This window comes from Sabethes cyaneus, chromosome 3, assembly GCF_943734655.1.
Source record: "Sabethes cyaneus chromosome 3, idSabCyanKW18_F2, whole genome shotgun sequence".
NCBI classification, from domain to species: domain Eukaryota; kingdom Metazoa; phylum Arthropoda; class Insecta; order Diptera; family Culicidae; genus Sabethes; species Sabethes cyaneus.
The window spans coordinates 144136104-144152000 of record NC_071355.1 but is presented as its reverse complement, the minus strand read 5'-3'; the positions used below and the strand labels follow the sequence as shown (position 1 = coordinate 144152000).

General features: G+C 41.0%; 1 protein-coding gene across 1 annotated transcript in view; it reads right to left on the bottom strand.

The window, feature by feature from the left end:
- LOC128744264 (E3 ubiquitin-protein ligase TRIM9) overlaps nucleotides 1-15298 on the bottom strand; it is a 178745-nt gene extending 163447 nt beyond the window's left edge. Inside the window, exon 1 of the mRNA XM_053841121.1 lies at nucleotides 13685-15298. Coding sequence (XP_053697096.1) covers nucleotides 13685-14479 — 795 coding nt within the window. The 5' untranslated portion in view covers nucleotides 14480-15298. The remainder of the gene's footprint in view (nucleotides 1-13684) is intronic.
- Nucleotides 15299-15897: the final 599 nt, after the last annotated feature.

Below are 15897 nucleotides of genomic sequence, written 5' to 3'. Positions count from 1 at the left end.
CGTGCAACAGACACAGTCTGACGGAAAACGTGCGTACGGAAAACAACAACGAAACAGACTTTTCGGGTCTCTCTAGGAGGTTTGTGAAAACGGTGGAGACATCAAAATGTATAAATGTAGAACTCGTAGATAGACCTTTGCAACGACAGCAATCGTTGAGCATCGACAGCCCGTAGGTTGAAGATTTTCCGACCATCGACTACCTAATGCCAGTGTGTAAAAACCAATCCAAAAGTGTTCGTTTTGTTACACGAACTTTTACGACAATCCACCGTCATTTCAGAGAAGGTTTCGTTGTTTTCAACGAGGCTTCGAGACGAGCAGCATCAGCAAGTGGCGTCAGCGATTGACCATAAAACTGTGCGAATTGTGGGAACGATCCGAAAACAAACATAAGCCTCGTTGCGCCACAGCCTCGTGTCACACTGGAAGCTGTGGAGCGTGCTAAAACCGAGTAAATATGCATTCTTTCTACACTGCAAGTTCAAGAGCTGCTGCCTGCGGATAAACCTAAGTGCACGCCTCTGGCATTCTGTCAAATCTCGATGGACAGGGTCAGTACACCATCTCCGGAACTTTTAAGTTGTATATGTGCCATCGCTCTAAAATCACTACCATACTGACATCATTGATGACAACGTACATCAACATCACACGCATACATTCTCTCAGATGGTTATGATCACTAACTCTTATAAGCAGTAGTAACTCCCTTGAGATAAGAGATGGTGTTAGTAGTATCATCCTTTGCCGTGTATATGCGAACTCCTTCTATGCCCAGTTTTGAGTTCTGGAGGCTTCGTTAAGTGGCTTGACGTTTGCAAGATTATGCAAGCTAAAGTGGAGCCGAACCGTCAATTTAGGAAAAACATTGTTGTTGCTAAACTTGTTTTTCATACATGTCTAACTATGTCCGTCGTACGCGGGGATCTAGTGTGCTATGCATGATGTATAAATTCGTGGGCTTTTCAGATACTTATTCAACACTTTACGTTTAAAATTAAATTGCAACGAATATAAAAGAGACAGCCGTTTCACGCAAAAGAACGAGTAGTAGAATAATACCAAAGCTTCAAATTGGTAGATAGAAGCAATCACCTTTACCACGCTTTTTAGGAGAAATTTGATGAAAACGTCTCGAGAAACACTTAGGCGAAAACACAAAACGAACAGAATTTGAATATTTTTTTAAGCGAAACTATAGCCTTTCCTGGATGGGAAAAACAAAACCGTTCAATAACTGTACTCGGAAAGCATCCAAAATACTATCAATTTCAAACCCGTAGTAGAACTCTTCACGTGCAGCCCTTTTAAAAACAGTTACAAAAAATTCGTTCTCTTAGTGCCGACTCGAACGGGAACGGTGATTTCACTGCAGGTAAGGAGCCTATCTTCTTCGTCCTTTTCGGTGTGCTTTTGCAGACCTACAAGAAAATTTGATATTTTGCTTTTCCTTTTCTTTATATTTCACCCTTTCCCTTCTGGCAGCCTCTTTGGGTGCTGGCTTCGGTTCCATCCGGATTTGCCTGCTGGCAGCGATACAAGGGGAAATTATAGGAGAAATAAAATTATGTAAATTATGAATAGAGACAGAATTTCGCATTGCTCCAAGACGTTCACAAGGCAGACGCCGTCCGATGCGAATAAATGGCGTAAAAGTAAAATATGGGTTCGTCTCTACTTACTCCCTCTCCCGATGAAAAGATTTTGCAGGTGCTCGGACAGGGGAGTTTTTATCTTACTAAATCTAAATTTGATGCCAGAGAAAAGGGCAGTTTGGATTTATTTTTGAGCCTTTTATTTACGGTAAATATTGCTCATTTTGGAAGGATGACAGTGCCACTGATGGATATTTTAGGCATAACAAGGCACAATAAATCCCCGATTCGGTGAAAAGATAAATTTGTACTCTCTAAACATGAAACATTAATCTTCTACTGCCTTGTACGTACATGTTGCAGCATTTAAATCGGTTAACTCAAAGCATTTAGTGATAGCTTAATTTTTCCGTAAAGGATAATGAATCATAAACAATCAACCGTTAGAAAATAAGTCATTAAAGAGGCAGCAATTCATGAATACACATTCCTTTTTGTGTAAACATGGTATCACAATTTGTCCTTTATTTTAACTTTTTCGCCACTAGGACGCTACTGCGGTGGTCTAAAAAAAGTTTACACCCGTCACGTCAGTCACTTGACCTTTTACGGCCGACAACATAATAAAAGAATTTGCACACGGTTCCGCCATCAAAGTTTGGTTCCTCAAATGCTTCAGCTGCACGCTCAACTGAACCCTCGCTGCGGTTTCACCATTAAATAAGAATATTGCACAATTCCTCGTGCTCAAACACCGGGCGAATGCGATTAAGCGATAGTTATTCCGAAATGGAAATTCCTACCGGTCAGCAAAACACACAAAGTCCATTTACCGAGAACAAACAAATTCATAATTGCGGAATGGAATGCACAGTTCGCTCCCAGAAGCTAGAAACTTCAGTGTGTACCTACATCCGTCCGTCTGCAGAAGATGGGCCTGGCATATTGATTTTGGCCAGTCGACGTCTGTGCGCCGAGAATCCGCACTCGTTCTGCATCGTCGACTTTTCGCCGGAACCTTTCTGGAAGTTTCTGCCCGCCGTGGGATTTTCAATTTTAATTGACCAATTCGCTCGTTCCCATGCCCTTGTTTGAACGCTGCAAGCTCAACTAAGACCCCTTAGAAGGAAACCGCGTAACGGCCAACAAAGAAACAATCGCCCATCCACCAATGCTTGCCGGTAGGGTTTTTGGGTTGTTATACAATGAAGGCAAAAAATGTTGTGCATAGTGGTAATAGTTAGATGCAAAAGCACTTATGCGTTGAGACCTACTTATGAAAATTTCGGGAGGATCTATTAAAACAAATACGTCAACAAACAAAAAAATATTCTAATCCTTTACTATAAAAGCAGGGCCACAACAAACCATTGCAAAAATAATACCAATCTTTTGTTCCGATACTATCTAAAGAACGATCTCAACATTCGATTTTTCAACATAAATGTTTATGCTCGTCCTATACCATTGTGCGTTGAGCCAAGAACTCATCCATAACGAATTCCAGTTTCTGTGTCCATCGCTCATCACCTTTGCATTGTACATCACTTGAGAAACGGGTTTCGAGTAGAACTTTAACGAATAACCTTTCTGCGCCTTTTTCCCTTTTTACCTCTTCTACTTCAGTGAACGTTTACCTTTCTTCAGGTTTGCACCTTTCTCGCCAAGAGAAAACTTTCAAACAGTTTGAAAGATTAGGCGGACTTGGTGTGAAACTAACCGTATGGAGCAAAATTACTTAAAATAATATATAGTTGTTTAAATTTTGAGTATCTCCAGTCCCATTTATTACGTCCCTAATATGCTGATTTCTTTTCAAATTTATACAATTTCGAATAAACCCAAGAATGTTCATAAACTCATTTGTAATGTCAATAATAGAAAAAATCACATGAGACGTTGGGTGGATTATGCTCGTTATTTGTTTTCTGTTTACAGATCACCCGTTTTAAATGTTTATGCGTCCCAGTAGATGAAAAAATTTTTTATCAATGGTCGCAAACAGTGCTTATATGCCACTTGAGGCCATACTGTGAAGCTAAGCTTGCAATTGCTAGGGACCGGACAATTTGATTTAAATTTTACCTGCGCAAAGTGTTCCTTTTATTTTCGGCTAAATCCAAAATGTGCCACAGACTAAGGCATTAATCGAATCAATACGAGCTGCCAAAATTGAACCTATTTTTAAATCAGTAAATATTTCTGTTTGCAGCCAGTGACTAGATCCATCACCATTAAAGAATGGCTGTAAATATAATACATCAATTTTTTCCTAATCAAATTTTAAAATCAAAAACTTCACAACAGTGTCGAATTTCACGTCGTTTTAATCCGTACTATTTGATTGATGGAGAATTATTCTGATGTAGTGATTTGTATAATTTTCTCGTGAATAAATAAATGAATATTCAATGCTATCAGATGGCAGAAAGTTCCGCTGCTTCGTGGTCTTGAGCGGGCAACAATCGAAGGGAGTCCGGGCGGGATGCCGACGTGGGGCGAAGGAGACCAGACCATAAACGAGAAAAGAAACAAGTGGAGCCGAGACAGCACGTGAACGGAATAAATAGCATAAGTACAAACACCTTAGTTGTACCTACATTCATGCAACACTCATTCGTCATTCGACCCCTGCAAACCGGCAGCGAGCATAGGAAATTCGTCCGCACCGCATACAACATAGAAGAAGCAAGCGACCGAGCGCCACCGGATTATCGATTTTTAGTCAATGTATCACGGCAAAGAAGCAACATAACGTGGTAGGTACTTCCACGGATGATGGCCACTACCGCAAACGTTTTCATGCCACTTTAAACACACTTTGCGTATACTGCTTCCGTCTTTGGATCTGAAGCTTTGTTTATACACGTTTATATTCATGCACATACTTCTATTCTGTTTCGTTCTACAACCAATTTTCGTTACTGATCTACCGCCCGTTGTTGACTTTTCATTTATTTAGGGCCTTTTTTCTTTCTAATTTATGGTGGAGCCATATAAATGTTATGCAGCTTGGTTTACATTCGTGTCGTTCTCTTGTTTAGGCAATGTGGCTATAAATCATCCGCTTCAGCCGATATAGGAACTCACGCTCGAAAATGACGATTTCGTCACAGTAAACTTTAGCACTTCTTTGAGTACGAGGCGGCATGAAACATACCTTAATATGAAAAAATAGAAAATAACAGGAAATTATGCTGGGAATCATAAAATCTTTTAATTTAGTTTATATTTTCCCTAAATAACAAATCAAAATATAATTTCACACATTCGAAAATTATTAGTTATATTTGCAGTCATTTAAAAAAGAAAAAAATATTTATCGCGGCTTCTTCATTTGAGGGCTGTTTATGGTCAACTTAGCATACCAATTTTCTGTATACGATAACCCAATATTTGTCAATCAGTCTGAACTGGTCACCTAGTCGAGGACATTCGGTATAAACTGCACCCCGTTCACTTAATATCATTGCTGTAACCTATAGAGACAGCACGTAAGATCTGATCAAAACATCGCAAGACCATCATGGAACCGGATGAACGGGAAATATTATTTTTGGAAGCACTCCTTTTCTCTCGTCGTCAACGAAAATGAATCCAGCGAAATGGATCAGCACTTGATCATAAAGCTTATGAACATGAAATGTGTCCACATTGTCCTGTTTAAGCGACCACTTTATTCGGTACAACTTAATGCTTTCCCGGAGGCGAAAACTTTGTACTGTACTACGTGCGGCATCGCATCTTTACGGCAAATCACGATCCGAAATGTTCCGATTGTCGTTGAAGGCCTTGAGGTTTCCAACCCGTCGTTAATGTATCTATAAACTTTTTATATACACACCACGCGATGTTCTAGGGTAATTCCCACACTTTCGCACTGTTATTCGCGGATCAAAAAAATTTCCAGATGATTACAAGAATCTTTTTCATTTCCTCCTGCAGATTAATTACTTGCGATACACGATCGATCTGCGTAATGGCAACGACATGAATATCCACCCGGGTGTAAACTGGGGAGAGTTACCCGGGGGAAGCGTCAAATATAGCTGTGGCTCTCACAAGCCCCTGCCTAGCGCCTTCTCGCAGATCAAAGTCAAACGATGACGATCGATGGCCATACTAGACCAACTCAGTCAAGATATGCGAACTTGAGCGTCTGTTCCCGAGATGAGGCACGGCTCAAACAGCGTCTGCCTCGCAGCCCACGACTGAAACGATATTCTAATCTCTAATCTAATCTCACACTAACGCAGCCAATTCTGGAAGGCATCCTGGAAAATGACGATTACTTGAATCAATCATTTTTCTTGTCAACGGCCAGGCCAACTGCGCAGCATGTACCGCAGAGAGAATTCCAAGGAATCAAGTGGAACTAGAAAAAATACCTAATTCCATCAAACTCCTTGAAATCAAGGGAAGGAAGAAAGCGTGGACCTCCCGTACCAAACGCTTCCCATATACATAGATAATGATTTATTTACAATCGTTGGGAGTATCTTTGCTAATAAGGGTTAAGTGATACTCCGGACCCTCAGGGATGAACTAATGGCATTTAGACCAGAAGCCAGGCTGCAATTGGCCAAGGATATAGCGCCTTATTTCGCTCTCTGAAAATAGATTAGTTTACCAAAAAATTAGTATAAATCATATAATACTTGAAATTAAAGTCGTGTGGTTTAATGGTTGCCTAAAACTACATTTGTAAAGTTAGGAACTGAAAACTGCACGACCCCGCACCTCCTAGCTTGGCTACTCAATTATACAAATTGAAGTATTTCCAGGTATGGCCACGTGGAGGCGCTAGGTAGGGGCTTGGGATGGCTAGAGCTATGTTGGGCGCTTCTTCCTAGTTGCCTTCCCCATTTCATACCCTGCAGCCCACGACTGAAACGATATTCTATAAAAAAAACTTGTATCAATTTCACGCGACTTGGGCTACTCGTCGTTAATTCATCGAGCATCTAGAACTCGCAAGTCAGCTTCAACCTGGTTGAGCAATCCGGTACATAGGGCCTCTCTACTCCTTACTTCAGCTGAACCACCGTAGCCACCATACTTTCACCAGGTGTATGATGCTCCGTTTTTAGACCGGCGCAGATTGCCTCCGCTGTCCCAAGGTTACTTGTAATGTTGTCAAGGTCGGGTGCGAAAGCTGGGAATTGGCTACTTTTGTTGAAGATCGTTCCTCTTATTTCAACGCCAGCTCACATCTTCAATAGCGCTGTTAAATAGCATACGGGGCAGTTCATAGAGCATTACGGTAGAACTCAAGAGTGCTATCGAAACACGCGCGAAGTACTTTACTCGCTCCAAGGTAGCTATGATCAGCCGTATTATCTTGTCCGGATAACCGTTCTTGAAACACTAACTGTCACAGCTCTTCACGCTCAACTGTATCGTATGCTACCTTGTAATCCACGCAAATATGATACGTGGGCATATTGTACTCCCGACATATCGGAAGGAATTGTCTAAGTGTGAAAATTTGATCCGTAGTAGTACGGATTTCCATAGAGCCCGCCTGATACTGCCCTACAAATTCTCTTACTATTGGGAATAGGCGACGTAACCAAATGTGGGAGATCAGTTTGAGGCGGCATTGAATCGCTTAACCTTCCTAGTGCATTGGGGTCGTTTTCGACCCATCGGCATACTTACAAAGCTTGATACTCAGTAACGGAACGAGCTAGAGACTTGAAATTTTCTGACTTTTCCTAACTTTAGAAAACTAGCATTGTGGGGGAGTTTCAGCTTCCAGCGACATCTAGAAGAGCCACAGCAAAAAAAGTTACATATTATGCATTGGGGTCGAAAATGACCCAAGTTTTGAAATTGCTCTCATTCATCCATTTTCAATCCGAATTTCGTTTTCTTTACCTCGTTTGCAAGGTATGGCCAAAACCTGGCACCCAAGGTATATTAGGGAATATTTGTTGACTAATGGCCACTTCTGCGTCGGTTCCGGAACACCCACTACCAGGTCTCGGGGGACATCTTTATACTTTGAGGTAATTCATATTGCGGCACATCAAACCGCATTGGCTTGATGAAATAAGACTAGTGGAAGTACGTCAAATTTCATCACATCAGCATCGATCTTGGAACATCCGGTACCCGGTTTTTGGGGACATTTTTGTATTTTAGGATAACTCATAATGCGACATATCAAATCACATCGGCTTGATAAAATAAGACTGATGGGAGTAAAACAGTGTCATTTAGAAGCCAAATGACCACTTTACCATCGGTTTTGGAACATCCGGTACCAATTTCGGGGGCATTTTTGGATTTTGAGATAATTCACCATGCGGCACCTCAAATCACACCGCGTTGATAAAATAACAATAATGAAAATATAATGGGGCGTCTATCGCAAATAACCCGGTACCCGGTATTTATAATGAACCGTAAAACGGGGTAACTCGGAGCAGATGAATTACCTTGCAATCCAAAAATGTCCCCAAAACCGGGTACCGGATTGTCCGGAACCGATGGTAAAATGGTAACTTTGGCTCCAAAACTTTTCCATTGTACTTCCATTAGTGTTATTTTATCAAGCCAATGTGATTTGATGTGCCGCATGATGAATTATCCTATCCAAAATGTTCTCATAAACCGTGCAGTTTATGAGACCGTTTTTCTGCTTATTTACTGCGACTGCGAAGCCGAAAAAGTTTCCATTATACTTTCAATAGTCTTATGTTATCAAGCTGATGAAATTTGACGTGTCGCAAGATAAATCATCCTAAATTTCAAAATTGTCCTCAAAAACCGGGTACCGGATGTTCCGGAACCAATGGGGAAATGGCCGTTTGGGTCCAAAATGTCCCTATTGTACTTCCATTATTCTTATTTTATCAAGCCAATATGATTTGATGTGCCGCAAAATGAATCATCTCAAAATATAAAAATGTCGCCCGGGACCTGGTAGTGGGTGTTCCGGAACCAATGCAGAAGTGGCCATCAATCAACAAATATTCCCTAACATACCTTGGGTACCAGTTTTTGGCCATAGCTTTAAAACGAGGTAAAGAAAACGAAAATCGGATTAAAAATGAATGAATGAGAGCAATTTCAAAATTTGGGTCGTTTTCGACCCCAATGCATAATATGTAACTTTTTTCTAATGCATTAGGAAGGTTAATTACAGCAATCGAACTGACCGCCCTTTTTATAGACGGGACAAACCATACTTTCTATCTCCACACCTCAGGATTACCCTCCTCCCACATCTTGGAAATTATCCAATGAAGAGCCATTGCTGGTAGTTTCTTATATTTTTTGTCTGTCAGGACTCGTTCCTTTCTGAGTACTCCCAGGTTAATCTAAATCTGCTGCTATAGGCTAAATGCTTGCGGGTGATGCTTGTGGTCGTTGGGGAAGACACCAACGCCGACAATATCGTGCAGAGAATGTGCGCTGAACAGCGCGCATGGGGTGCCGTCGATAGGGCGGAACAGATATGATAACGGAGTTGCAACGGCTAGAACGTTTGCAACGACAGGGCGTGACATAGCTTAGCTAGGGTCAGTAATGGGCTGATTGGGCAGCCCAGGCCCTTGGTGAAGGGTACTGGAAGTATGAAGTGACAAGGGTGTTGTGTGAACCCATACACGCAATGGATAAGTCGGAGTGCTTAGGCACGTCCTCCCTCCTGAAGTAAATCCTAACGGTGGTTCCGGGAGGGGTTCAGGAATGGACAGCAGGAGAGTTTTTAGTAGGTAGGCGCATGTTGGCACCTTGCGAATCCTATTCGGCACCGTGAAGGTGCTGTCTATGAAGATTTTCTCCCTGCATAAACAATATAAAAAAGGCCAGGAGTCCATGGTCATTGCGGCTACACGTCAGAACAGAGAAAGGTATAGATTTCTTCTAAACTAATTAAGACTACCTTCTAAAAGGATATACTGGATCATTGTCAATCATTTAGCCTATAAGGTGCTCTTCCGAATTATGTGCAGTAGTCTGAGATCGTTAGCAGAATCCTTCATCGGCGAGTACCAACCTGGTGTTCGTGAAGGTCGCTCTACGAGGGATCAGCTGTTCACCCTGCATCAGTTACTAGACAAGTTGCGGAAGTACAACTTGCAAACTCATAATCTGTTTGTGGACTTTAAGTCGGCGTATGATTCAGTCAAACGAAATAATCTGTGGCAAATAACTATAACGTGGTTTTCCGAAGAAACTAGTTACGCTGATTCGTGCGACGCTGCATGAGTCAAAATCAGAATAGCGGGTGAGACTTCAGCTTCTTTCGTGACGTTGGATGAACTGAAGCAAGGGGATGTGCTCACTAATCTGCTATTAACATTGCCTTCGTAGGTGCAATACGAAGAGCAAACTTGGAAATGAACGGGACTAGTCAAACTTCATTTTGAAACCTCAGCAATGTTTGACTAAATAGTAAAAGTATTCAAATTTAAGAGAAAAATAATTAAAGATCGCCTCGAACCATGCCATTATACTTTTTGTCGCTAATTAGAGAAAAGTTGCATCGCAAATAAAACGGAACCGTGTCTCATCTTTGAAAGTGACTGCGCCAAAATTTAAAAAAAAATCGCATTTTGTGACCCATTTCGGCAAAAACGAGATCTCAACAGCCATCGATCGTTCATTGCACAGGCCCATGCTTGCATTCGAAAGGCAACCCAACGTTACTCGGTTCCACCCAGAACAACAGCAAGAGAAAGGTATAAACACAACTAAAGAATACGGGCTTAAGATCAGGTTGGGGAAACCGGTTGTTTGTGAAAAAAAAACTCGCCGCCCGCCGCACGTAAACCGGTTCCAGGATGATGCTGATGGAGGAAGCGATGGATTCACGGCAGGCGCGTTTAAATATACCATCATCCATACCGACGCCAAACTCTTCACAGAATGGAATAACAAACATGCATTCAGCGCATCCGCAAAAATTTATGATGCCGTCATCATTGGATTAGACGAGCTACGTTTTTGTCAGTATTTGACAGTTACATGGTACAACGCACTGACTGTTGGACGCTTGAAGAATGCAGCGCAGACTTACGTACGGCTGCCAAACAAGCAGCACAGGGCCGTCCCGCTTTTATTGACATTCGCTTCAGACAATGTATCTTTATTTCTTCTTTGTTTTGATAGCACCCCATTTGTTGTCTTGTCTATTTTAGAAACAACAGTTCCAATAACCCTCTTGAAAACCAAATGTAAATATTAAATCTATATAGGTATGAAAATGCAATACTCTTTGTCTGCGCTTTATCGATTTTTAAAATCAAATTCTAATGCTGTAGATATTTTCAGATTTTTCTGGTTTTATTTCTTTGAGTTTGAGCAAGTAATTTTTGGCTATAACCACCACAACCACATAACAGTGGTTTACCGATTTTATCTACCCCTCCGAAATTTTTTGGTAGATATAATTGAAAAGAACACAAATAAACTGCTCCAAAATAATTTGAATGGACAAAAATTATTGTTGATATTGATTATTTTCTTCAATTATGTATTATTTCAGTGTAAGCAGAGAACTCATTTTATTCATATCAGCTTTTAGCCATCTTATATATATATACCTATAAATTCAGCAATTTTATGAAAATAGACATCGAAACTTCAAGTTGCTCCGATTCGACTCAAGTGTTGCGTACTTATTCCTTTGCAGTAAATTTTAGACGAGTATTTTTATTTGACACTTATGGTTCTCCTTTTTAAGTTAGGTTGGTCCCAAATATTACAATTTTTGTCCTCCTTTCTTCCTTCAAAAATTTATAATCTTGAACCACTGAACCGAATGATTTTAATTCCAAATGAAAAGTATTTCAATTACCTTTTCTGAAAAAATACTGGACTGAAGTTCAAAGTGTTTGTGATTGCAAACACATTAAAACATGTGCTTTCTGTGTTTTCAAGGTGTGTAGACCAAAGAGTTTCCCAGTTTTTATAAAGTGGTAAGAATACAATGGAGACGCATGGTTTTTGTTTTTGCTTGTAATAAAAGGGGTATTTTAGCAAAGAAATGCATCTTTGGTTCAAATTCTTGTACCGGACAGTAGCAACTAAAGTTAGAAAGGGGCCTGTAGTTACTTAATGATTTTTGATAACATGTTGAAAAAGCGTAAAATCAAATTAAACTAAAATGCAAACCCACCAAACAGTTTTGCTTAAGAGCAGCTAATTCAACAGCTATAGCTAAACACATCAAACAAGCGTTTAATAAGCTACTATTCAACAAAAATATTCCTTGGGAAGTTTCTACACATTTGCTCGATTTTACTTCCTTGTCTTTGAACCAGCTAGATCATGTTGACTGACCTTAGGGCAGCATTTGGCCGAGTCGATCATAGTATTCTACTAACTAAACTTGATAAACTGAGAGCTTCGGCTACTTGTGCAACATGGATTGCCAAATTAGTACTGTGAAAGTAGGTGCATTTTTGACCGACTGGTTCAGAAGTTCCTCAGCAGTACCTCAGGGTAACACTCTAACACCTTTACATGATCATTCGTATCGCATTGGACCTGCTTGAGACTGCTGGGATGTGAGTAAAACGTTGAATCTGCCCAAGTCTTTCGTTTAGAGAGCCAAAGACCGGGACGGACTGCATACGTACAAAGTGCAGAAGGGTCCAAATCATGACGAACGGCAAAATACGGTGGGAAAGTCCCGGGCCCGGAAACTGTACACCTTATTGTTTCATCATGGATAATGGGAATTGCGTCAAGGCGGACTTCCGGCAGCTTCCGGGGCTACTGTACTTCACCACCCAACACAAGTTTGATGTTCTATAGGAAGTAAAGAAGCAGAAACGTTCAAAGTTTGTCAAGAAATACATTTAATAGATTTGGCAAGCGATCTGCTCATGAGGCAAACGGAGTGCACCGTTCGTGACTACCGGGACTATAAACGGGCAGATCTACCTCAAAAAGTGTCTTCTGACGCGTCTGCTTTCTCTGTTTAAGCAACACGAGGGCCCTACGATCTTCTGGCCGGATCTAGCTTCGTGCCACTATTCAAAGGACGTCCTGGAGTTGTACGAAGCCACCGGGGTCACTTTCGTACCTAAGGACATAAACCACTCCAACGCACCGGAACTAAGGCTCATCCAAAATACTGGGCTATTATGAAGCGTGCGCTACGGAAGCATCCCAAAGAGGTCAAATCTGAGGAAGACATGAAGAAAAAGTGGGTTTCCGTGCAAAAGAAGCTGCAGCCAAACGTTGTACAGAACTTTTATCAGTGGATTTAAGCGTAAGGTGCGAGTATACGGTTATGGTATTGAAGTTGAATGAAATAAATATGCTAAAAGTTTACTAATGGATTATACTTTATTGTCAAAAACTTTGAAAAGGATCCGTCAATTAGATAATTTTCTACAGCGTTTCTTCCGTGATGCAATTTGATGTGGGACACCCTTTAGAAGACGATTAGTAATGTTCAGAAACTAATTTCTGCTGCAAAAAGCACCTCTCCCCCATTGAAATTGGCTTTCTAAATCGGGAGGCAAAAATTAAATTTTTTGGACATGACTTTAAATTTTTTGTATCAAATCAATTAACTTTGGCCTCTACAGTCTATAGTAAAGAACTCGAAAATTAGCGTTAACGCTTCCAGAACGAATAAGAAATAGAAGCGCAAAGAAATGACCAAGAAAGCAGCAGAAATTTTGTTTGTCGAACTTGTACCTTTTTGGTAGGTTTTTGCATGAAAAATAATAACGTGTATATTAAAAACAAGAATATGAATAAAATTTAAGCAAAATGCTTAATTCGATCATTTTCGTTTGTTTGTTTATAAAATCTTTAGTTGCCCAACATCGGAAGAACAAAAACTTTATCAAATATTTGTAATGGCCTACTTATTAATCAAAATACGCATATCTCTGAAAGAATTTCCGGATTCGTCGCAGTAGAAATTAATGGCATATCTTCCTCATTTACTCGTAAATTGTGCTAAGGCGCTTAAAAATAATTTTCAATTATTCTAGCATAATTTTTCCCTTGTTGACAAAAACGGAAGAGCACTGTGCTGCTATACGTGAGTAAATAAACACAAACCGTGCGTGTACACACTCAGAGTAATCGTGGACGACACACCGCCTTACCTTTTGAGCTTTACACATCGCCATGATCGACTGCAGGTCGTGTGACTGATGGCGATTGTCGCCCATGCACTGGTTGCAGATTGGCAGCTTGCATCCCATGCAGTACATCGTTAGTGGTTCGTTGTGCTCACCGCAGATGGACTCTCGAAGCTGAGAAGCGCCACGTGGCTTGGTAAGTGTGTGCTTAGCCAATGGACCACGCGCCGGATGACATAGTTCACGACATCCATCGCAATAACGGATTTCACACTGTTCGCAAACAACGGATGCCACCTTCGGTGGTTCGGTTTCACACATCTGACAACGTAGGGCTTCACGTTCACAGAAACGATCGACAATGGATTCCATGGCACGATACAATGGCAAGTTTCTGGCGCCAAGTTCGTCGAAAAATACGATTTTACGACAAACGGGGCAAGCAAGAGAAAAAACCGAACCTGTACCGGACGGTGGGAAGAGGAGGCCTTGAAGATTCGGGGTGCCCGCGTATGAGCCTGGACGGGATGTACAGCAGATAACACCAGAGTCGGCTTCACTGAGAATGCTAACTTTATCAGCCTGGTCTTGATCAGAGGATACACTTTCGGTGGTACTAGAACTACCCGTGCTGACTGAGGATGCCGATGATTGCGAATGTTGTTGATGCAAATGAATTGCTGGAGCGTGAGCATGGACTTGGTTGGCACTTGTCTGAATGTCCACTGCACAAGCTAGGCAGAGTGCATGATAGCACGGCAGCAACACCGGGCTTGAAAACAGTTGCTTACAAACAGGACAGCGTAGTTCTTCCTCCATGCTAAAATCTTTTCGTGGAAGCTCTCACACAAACTCTAATCAATTCACACATTCAATTTTTTTTATCCTGGTAACTAAACCATTTAACAACTTTTCCTGTTTCACTTTACCCTCAGATCCAATTTATATGCAAATTATCTAACACTTTTACCGCTTTGGCTCTTTCTACTCTACTTTGCTTCACTTTTTTGCAAGCCAAAAAATAATCTCAGCATCACTTGTGAAAACACTGCCATGAATACCACAGGTCATGGAGAATCTCTATCATTTGCATTAATTCTCTGTGTTGAAAACTTTATCGATTTCCTCTTCACGTAACTTTTCACTTCCCGCAGAATCTCCCGTAAAATATTTGCTCCTTTTCCACACCCTTACGTAGCTGCTTGCTTCATTTGAACTCAACAGATGCGCTTCACTCAATTTATTATTAATATCACCAGAGAGCCTTTTCTGCAACGCTTTCTCACTAAACCAAAATCATAAATCAGTATAACGCCTTTTTTGCTGTTGTTCAAACAATTTATTATCAATACCTCCTCCGCCAACCACAATCATCAATTATTATCGATCCGCAATGCATCCAATTAATCCATTATTTATTTATTCAACTTCTTCGATTTTATTGGCGCTTCAAGCTTGATGCTTTCCTGTCGATGCTTTCACGGCGCCTTTCTTGCATCCCACGGTGATAATTCTGATGCGTGCATTCATTCGTTTACCTCTTCCACGTCTCCGATAGATATGCTTTCTAGTTATCACCCAACCCATGAATGTTCACCCAAAGCCACCCCCAGAAACCTTTCAGGCTAACAGATCGAAAAAACATCCGGCGACAACTCAACAGCGAAACGACCACTCGCGACTAATCCTCTCACAAAACTGAACGACAGCGTATCGCACGGATCCGTAATTGCCACCGGCGTCGGATTCAAACTCATCGAAGGGTGTGTATACTCTCCAAACGAAAGAAAAGTGAGAGTGAGAGAATCGTGAAACCGAAAACATACATGAAAAACATCGCCGCACTATAAAATATAAACAACATTAAACATTGATCCAGCCTCTAACTTCTGTCAAGTGCGTTTAGGATCAAGTTCACTTGTCAAAATATGAAGTACGCATATAGTTATCTAATACTAGTAAAACAAAAGCAGTTATGTAAATGTATTTTGGTGCTTGCTAACAACTATCAGTCAGACAGCTCGTTGGCGAAATGTACTGAACAGTATGCAACATTAAAAGTGTAAACATAAACTGCCCGGTATGATGCACACAACCATACTACAGTTGCTCGCATAGTTTGAGAAAACATCGAAGAGGTGATTCTCACTCTCCTGGAAAAATCCGCCGTTGAAGATCACTTTTACTCTACACCTTTTCGATGTTTGTTTCCTTGCTCTCTGAACCGTTCCAAACGC